Raw genomic sequence first — 8508 nt, 5'->3', positions numbered from 1 at the left:
CCCCGCCTCCAGGCCCCCTGCACTAGCGCCAAGGCCCTACACTGGCTGGCAACCTGTGGAAGGCCTGGTGGGTCTCTGGGTGGGAGCTGGCCCTAGTGCCCTCCGCCTGGCCCTTCTCCCCTCCCTTCCTCTCCCCTCACTGGTCTTGTTCAGGTGGCTCTCCAGGTGTTTGCTAATGCACTTTTCACTTCTGCCTGTCAATCCAACACCCTCTTGTTCTTCAGGGCCCAGGACAAATCTTATTTTTTTCCAAGATGCTGTCTCTGATTCACTCGGAAACAGGAAGGGGACCTCAGCCTCAGTCGGAAAGCATTACCTTACAAAGGGACATTGACCCTAAAGAAGAGAAGCCTCAGTTTTCTTCTAAAGGGGCCCAAGGAGTAGATATAAGGCCACATATGAATCCATGCAAGGAGAGGTTTCCTAAGAGTCACGGTTGTTCAGAGATGGGAGTTGGTGAGCTCCTTATCCCCAGGGGCATTCTAACAAATTCTGGGTGGGGGCTGGGCAGAGATAAATAGATCTCCTTCTTTTTCTTTAAGGTCCTGTCTAACCCGGGACACTAAGCATTTTTGTAATGAAATTGTATTCAAATATTTTCATGCCTCCAAGCTTCAAACCATCTAAGGCAGCGGTTCTCAACCTGTGGGTCGCGACCCCTTTGGGGGTCGAATGACCCTTTCACAGGGGTCGCCTAAGACCATCAGAAAACACATATATAATTACATATTGTTTTTGTGATTAATCACTATGCTTTAATTATGTTCAATTTGTAACAATGAAAATACATCCTGCATATCAGATATTTACATGACGATTCATAACAGTAGCAAAATTACAGTTATGAAGTAGCAACGAAAATAATTTTATGGTTGGGGGTCACCACAACATGAGGAACTGTATTAAAGGGTTGCGGCATTAGGAAGGTTGAGAACCACTGATCTAAGGGTTACTGGCTCTCCAGGGCCCAGGTTTTGGCTTCTCCCTTTCTCCTTAACCCCTGCCCAGGGTTGGTCACACAATGGGTCCGTGAGTGGGTGCCCTGAGTGCCACCCTGGCTCAGGCCTCCCCGTCCTTTGCAGGGCCTGGTTGTTTCCACCTGGCCCCGGGGATCTGCAGAGCCACCAGCAGGCACCGATTAGGCAGAGGCTGAAGACTAACAAATGCCTTCCTGCAGAAGGGGATGGAAGAGAGGGCAGCTTAGCAGCTTCTCCCATGGCCTGTGCCGCCCCTCCCCCCACCATAAAACCTCCAGAGTGGGCAGCCATGTGTCCCGGGCGCCGATTACATAACGTGTTGCTTCCAAATGTGGGGCCATCCCACTGCTTGGGGTTATAGGTTGCCTGTCTGGTTTTTCCAAGCTGTCTCTCAGAGCTCAGTCTCGGGCTGAGGTTGGTCCCAGGGTGTTCTCCCCCGGCGTTGGGAGCGGGGACCCTTCCCTGACCTCCGACTTGATGTCCGCTCACCCGGCTGTGACCCTTGCTGACCCTTGCTGTTTCTTCGGAGGGTGCTCTGACCAGCTCCTGGATCTCAAGTTTCATCTATTTCAGGGCCCTGGCACAGCTGGACACACCAAGGGGATTGTTATTTTGGAGCTTGCTGGCAGCCTGCAGCTGCTCCTGACCCCAAGGGGTGGAGGGGATGGGAGAGAAGACATGGTTGAGCTGGGCACTCGCCCCAGGGATTCAGTTTTTACCTGTTCCCCAGCATCTCTCAGCTCCTGCAATATTTCAAGCAAGGCCAAAGGAGGCATTTTCCTGTCTCCTCTCTCTCTCTGCCTCCCACTGATTTCTCCTTCTTTCTTCTCTAATCTCCACTTGTAGCTTCTCCCTCCTGGTCTTCGGTCAGCGATGTCATGCAGTGATTATGTCTTGGCTGCCCCTCTGACTGCCATAAAGTCCTGCATTTACATTCAAAAAGTTAATTGCCCGAGTGCCGGTGGGCCTGACTTTGTTTGGCAAACTCAACCTGAGCAAATACAGTGGGGCCTTGACTTACGAGTTTAATTCGTTCCGTGACGGAGCTCATAACTCAAATTACTCGTATGTCAAATCAAAAAGTGAACGAGTGAGACACGTGATGCTGGGCTGATGTTGTGGCGTTCACTGTGACGTTCGCTGCGCCAACTAGCGGTGGGGTATCTGAAGCTGGCTCGTAACCCGAATTTTAGCTCGCAACTCAAAGCAAAATATCGGCCGAGAGACGCTTGTATCTCGAAAAAGTTGTTTGTCAGGACTTGTAAGTCAAGGCCCCACTGTACTAATATCTGAATTTATCAGGTACCCAGGTGCCAGGGGCTTCGACTTGCCCTCTGAACCCTGTAACAACATCAAGAGACAATTACCCTTACCCCTGTTCTCTGTGTGAGTGATCTGAGGCTGGAAGAAGGTTGCTTACCCACAGGCCACCAGCCAAGGACTGGATCACATGCCTGAATCACCCCAAAGCCCATGCACTTTCTTCTGGGCCACGTCCACGTAAGAAGATAACAACAGTGGCTCATACGAACCTGGTGATGATTATATGTCTACGTATCTTATTCCACCTCATCTCCACAGCATCCCTTCTGAGGGGAGTATTAAACACAGATGTGTACCAGTCAGTAAATGTTGATTTCACTGCTGAAGAAGAGGGGCCCAGAGAGGTTAAGCTATTTGTCTAAGGTGATACAGCTAGGAAATGGCAGAGCCAGGATTTGAACCCAAGCTGATGACGTCAAATTCTTGCACTAATTATGCTCCCATCTTGCCTACCAGTATAAGGAAACTGGTTACTTATAAAACCTAGGCTACGATTAGGTTGCATCATTAGAAGTATGGTATACATATTAAGGGAGGTGATGGCCACACTGTGCCTTGAGCTGGTCAGGGCACATCTGGAGTACCAAATCGGTTCTGTTCATTGTCTAACAGGTGGGAAGGTATGTGGGGAGTCTGAGTATTCCCTGAGGAGAGCTGTCTTCAGTGTGGGGCTGAGGTAGTGGATATAAATACAAGGAGGTATATTTCAGCTTAAGAGAAGGAAACACTTTTTTAAAAATATTTTATTGATTTTTTACAGAGAGGAGGGGAGAGGGAGAGTTAGAAACATCAATGAGAGAGAAACATCAATCAGCTGCCTCCTGCACACTCCCTACTGAGGATGTGCCCACAACCAAGGTACATGCCCTTGACTGGAATTGAACCTGGGACCCTTCAGTCCGCAGGCTGACGCTCTATCCACTGAGCCAAACCAGTAAGGGCAGGAAACACTTTCTTAAAGTCAGAGTAGCTCAGCAATGGAGCAGGTTGCCTGGGAGGTAGTGAATACCCACGAGTGGGCATATTCAAGTGGAATAGGACTCTATATTCAAATAGAAGGGGCAGAGACCAGGAAAATGCACATCCAGTCCCACTCAGAAATCTGTTTTGAGGGTCTTCCCAGCTCCACGGGCTCTGACTGATTGTCCTGAGTGTGTGTGGGGTGGGAAGAGAAGTGTGGGAGTGCACATGCGTGTGGGCCCCGTGACAGCCTTGTTCCTGTAGACCCGGCTGGGCATCTGAGCCACTTGTTTTTTCCTCACCCTGCTGCCCTGTTCCTTCCCCTCCCTGTCCCCACCTCCCCGGAGTCCGCAAGGCCACTGCCTGGAATCCCGGAGAGGGTGGGGGAGCAGGGCCTGTTCCCTGCAGTCCACAGCCTTCCCCAGGTTTCCATTTGTCTCTGGTGCCTCCCCCTCCTGCCTGGGCCCCCCTCACCTCTGCTCTCCACAGCCCCCCAGCCTCTCTGCACCATTGCTGTCACAGAGTCAATTCCCCGGAATAATCTCATTTTCCGGTCGGCTCCCTTCTCCTTGCCAAGCATGATGCTGGGAAATCCCAACCAGCCAGGCCCCAAGAGGCTTCTCCAGAGAGACAGGGGACTGGGGGAGGGCCCAGCACCTTCTCCTTGCGTGGGCCCAGACAACACTGTTCCTGGAAGGGGCGAGGGCTGGGTAGGAGACGACACAAACGGAGGCTTTAGGGACGTCTCGAGGGTTAGCTAGAGCTGGATTCGGGCCTCTGCTGGCCATACCAGTCCAGTCCCCCAAGCTCTGCTCTCACACCAAGCACCCCAGCCATCCTTACCCAGTTCCTAGAGGTAGCACAGTTCTTCCCAGAGGGAGGCTCAGAGAAAAGGCTCCCAGGGAAGGATTGGCTCATGATGTGGCCTACAGTGGCACTAGCCCAAATCTGGGGACTCCCACAGAAGGGGTTCGATAAAAAGGAGGGCCTGAAGCAAAGACTGTCATTGGAAGTTGGACAGTTGGAAGTTGCTTGAGTCCTGGATCTGCCACTTGGTGTCTATCATGTAATGTCTCCGAGCTTTGTCTGTATAGCAGGAACACCTCCATGGAAGGCTTTGGGGATGAAATGCAGGGGTAATGCCGCGTGCACACTGACTTTTAGTATAAATTACAGGACTCCATAAAGATGGACATAGCACAGCCATTTTAAAAATATGCTGTCAGAAACATGGCCATTGGCATGAAAAGGTGTTCAGGACATACGTAGTAAGTGGAAAAGCTAGTTTTGAAAAGGAAATCTGTATGGCAGGGTCCTTCGCCTGGAGTCCATGCCCATAGATGGTTTTATGTGATTCACAGATGCCCTAAAATTATCCAAAGAATTTAGGGAGAATGTGCATTTTTCAGAGGAGGGAAATAAGTCAAAGTTATCACATTTTCAAAGGGATTTGTTACCCACACGTGGTTAAAAACTACGGCATTTATATAGCATGATTCAATTTTTGTATTTAAAAAATGGTAGCAAAAATTATGTTGAAAAGACTGCAAGGTCATACATCCAAATATTAATAGTATTTTTTTTCTGGATGATGGGCTGGTGGGCGATTATTTTTTCTGTATGACTTGTATGGTTAAAAAGAGGCAGGTTTTGATTTCCTATTAAGTCACTTTCGAAAAGGATAGCTTGGGTAAACTTGCTCAGTTTTTCTCAGCTGAAATGCCCGTCAGTGGCAACAATAACTTCAAAAGGTACTTGTTAGGATAAGATGAGAAGATTTATGCAAAGAGGAGTTCCGGGGATGTCAGCAGTGCATTCAGCACATTCATTTACTACTTGTATATGTGCTGGGGCTGTCCTAGTTGCTGAGGATAAAGAGATGGTCTCAGGAGTTAAAATTTAAAAAATATCTTTTATAAGTGCATCCTTTAGAAGCAATCATGTTTTCTTTTTGTTAATCCTCACCTGAGGATATTTTTTTAATTGATTTTTTTTTTTTTGAGAGAGAGAGAGAGGAAGGGAGAGGGACAGATAGAAACATCATCCATCAGCTGCCTCCTGCACGCCCCCTACTGGGGAATTGAGCCTGAAACTGGGCATGTGCCCTGACTGGGAATGGAACCCAGTGATGGAACTTGGCGACCTCTGGGTTCATGGGTCTATGCTCAACCACTGAGCTGGGCACCTGAGGATATTTTTCCCTTTGCTTTTCAGAGAGAGTGGAAGGGAGGGGAGGGGGTGAGAAAGAGAAACCAATGTGAGAGAGACACATCCACTGGTTGCCTCCCTTCATGTGCTCTGACGGAGGGCGGGGAGTGAACCGGAAATCCAGACACATGCCCTTGACTGGGAATCAAACCATGACTCTTTGGTCCTCGGGCTGACTCTCTAACCACTGAACCACAGCAATCATGTTTTTAATTTTGTTACCAGGACCCCGATATTTCAGTCTGTCTGCACACATTGGCCCAAAAGGAAGGCAGGAACAGGAATTTGCAGTATAGAAAGAAAAAGTGTAATAGTGAATAGGCCAATCCTCTAAAGATCCAACTCCCCAAATGGCATCTAAGTTACAGATTACATAGGGAAAAATCACAAGGTACCTGGGGTTAGGAGGTTCCAGATTGTGCTGGAAGCTGATTGGTTGGAAGTTAGGTAAGTGTAATAAATGATTTCTTCAGGTCTTGAAGATAGCTCTGAGGTCTGCTCTGGCATACCTCTGTCTGGTGTCATTGAAAAGTAGCCAGGGGCTCAGGAGCTGAAACATAACTTAGGTCAAGATATTATCTTTAACCTGCCAGAAGTCCACATCTTGTGACTATTAGTTAGGTTCCTGCTATTGTCTTCTGCTGCCTCAGGGCTTGGGAGGAGAGGCTAGGTCTAGGACCTAATCGCTAGATCTATGAGGGGTGTAGAGAGAGAGATGATTTCTAGAGCTAGGATTCAAACCTAAATTTAACCAAAGTCATAAGGACCCTCGGTTTCAATGTTGGTATCTTTCCTTCCAGATTAATCTTTTGCTTAAGCAAATAGTTTAGAGGTTCTGTACAACTTTGGTTGCTGAAGTTTATATTTGCTCGTTAGTTTATATCCTAACCATTGTCTATGCCTTTAAAAGTCCGTTGTTGTTTTTTTTAAATCTTACTGTTGAGAGTATTACAGATGTTCCCTCTTTTCCCCCCATTACCCGCTCCACCTGGTTCCCATCCTGCCCCAGGCTTTCACCACCCTATTGTCTGTGTCCATAGGTAATGCCATATATAAGATCTTTGGTTAATTTCTCCCCCTCTTTCCTCTGAGATTCATCAGTCTGTTCCATGTTTCCATGCCCCTGATTCTATATTTATTAACCAGTTAATTTTCATTAGATTTCTTCACTTATTTTGATTTTTAGATTCAATTGTTGATAGATATGCATTTATTGCCTTCTTTTTCTTCTTCCTCGCCCCCCTCTCCCCCCATCCTCAATACCCTTCAACATTTCATGTAATACTGATTTGGTGGTGATGAACTCCTTTAGCTTTTTCTTGTCTGTGAAGCTCTTTATCTGACCTTCAATTCTAAATGATAACTTTGCTGCATAGAATAATCTTGATTTGTAAGTCCTTGCTATTCATCACTTTGAATATTTCTTGCCACTCCCTTCTGACGTCCGAAGTTTATTGAGAAATCAGCTGACGGTCATATGGGCGCTCCCTTGTAGGTAACTGACTATTCTTTATTTCAATTGGTGTATGCTTAATTTCTGACTGGTCCTTTTTCATGTCTTTGAACTTCTCACTAAGATCCTTGAAAGTCTCATTAAGTCCCTTGAAACTCTCATTAAGGTCCTTGAGTAACCATGGTTTTGAACTCTGTATCCAGTAGTTTGCTTGCTTCCATTTCTTTCATTTGTGACATGTTTCTGAATTTGTCTCTGCATTTTGGCTGCTTCCCTGTGTTTGTTTCTATGTATTAGATACAGCTGCTATGTCTCCTGGAATTGGTAGCATGGCCTTGAGTAGTAGGTGTCCTGTAGGGCCCAGTGGCTCAGCCTCCCGTCACCTGAGCTGGGCACTCTAGGTGTGCCCCTTTGTAGGCTGTGTGCACAGTCTTGTAGTTGGCCTTGATTGCTATTGGCATCACTAAGAGGAATTGGCCGTGAGGACCAGCTGCTACTACAGTGGAAGAGCAGCTGTGCAGGAGATATCCTTATGGAGCAGGACTTGCTTCGCGCGTGGGGCTTTGATGCTCAGAGTCTGCCCCTTGAGTGTCACTTGTGGATGTGTAGAGTTGTAACTAATATGTTGTGGTCTAAAGCTGTCTACTGGGTGCATTGGCTCTGGGGCCTCCCAGGAGGTGCAAAGTCAGCCACTGCCTGGGACCACCTGGCAGGAGTTATAGCAAGGTCTGCAGATGGCTGCTACGTAGAAGTGCCCAGATGAGGCCCAGCATGAAGCAAGGCAGGCTGGTGCTAGTGCTGGGTCTTGGGCCTTTCACTGATAGGTTTCAGGCATGCTCATACCAGCTGCTGTTTGAGAGAGTTTAGCAAAATCTGAAGCCCGAGTCAGGACAGGCCATTCATTCATATGGAAAAGCTGCTGCAAACAGCTTGGTGTGGGGCGGGGTCTCAGGGAATCACCAGGGCTGAGCAACAGTGCGAGCCAGGCTGATGGAGACAGATATGGCTGCCAGTCAGCCCTGTAATGCCGGAAGGTCTCAGCACAGGAACAATGACCCCTGTGAGCACCCCATCTGGAAGAAAGCCACCCCTGAATTCCTGCCGGGATACCAGATCCTCCCCGTATGTCCCTGGGTCCTCCAAAGCCGTCTGGTGCCAGCCCTTTAAGAGGAACACTCGAGTCCCCAGCAGCCTCCATGCCACTTAGCCACAATCCCTGCTGGTTTTTTCAGCCCAAATTTAAGGGTTCCCAGCTCTGGAACCCTGGGCTGGGGGGCTGGTGTGGGACTGGGACCCCTTGCTCCTCAAGGGGTGGGGGTGGGGGGGGGCGGCGCTCTGCGGGGGAGATATCCTCAATTTAAAACCCCCCAGCACATATGGGTGTCGGACCGGACCAGCGGGTTCTGTGCCTGTGCCCATCCTTCCAGTCTCAATGTGCTTAAAAGTCCGGTGTTTGGATGCCGTAGACTGGCTGGAGGAAGGGTGCATGTGATGGGGGCTGACCGGGTGTCCCCGCTTCCTTGCCACAGACAGCGAGCTGGTGCTGCCCGACTGCCTGCGGCCCCGCTCCTTCACCGCCCTGCGGAG

General features: G+C 48.8%; 1 protein-coding gene across 1 annotated transcript in view; it reads left to right on the top strand.

Annotated features, from left to right (window-relative positions):
• The window catches only part of NEURL1 (neuralized E3 ubiquitin protein ligase 1), a 72688-nt gene that overhangs the window by 59774 nt on the left and 4406 nt on the right, over window positions 1–8508 (top strand). The window contains exon 4 of the mRNA XM_006756654.2: window positions 8451–8502. Within this exon, the coding sequence (XP_006756717.1) occupies window positions 8451–8502 (52 nt within the window). The remainder of the gene's footprint in view (window positions 1–8450; window positions 8503–8508) is intronic.

Source organism: Myotis davidii, unplaced genomic scaffold (assembly GCF_000327345.1).
Source record: "Myotis davidii unplaced genomic scaffold, ASM32734v1 scaffold332, whole genome shotgun sequence".
Taxonomy (NCBI): Eukaryota; Metazoa; Chordata; class Mammalia; order Chiroptera; family Vespertilionidae; genus Myotis; species Myotis davidii.
This window is presented reverse-complemented; position numbering and strand designations above follow the sequence as displayed.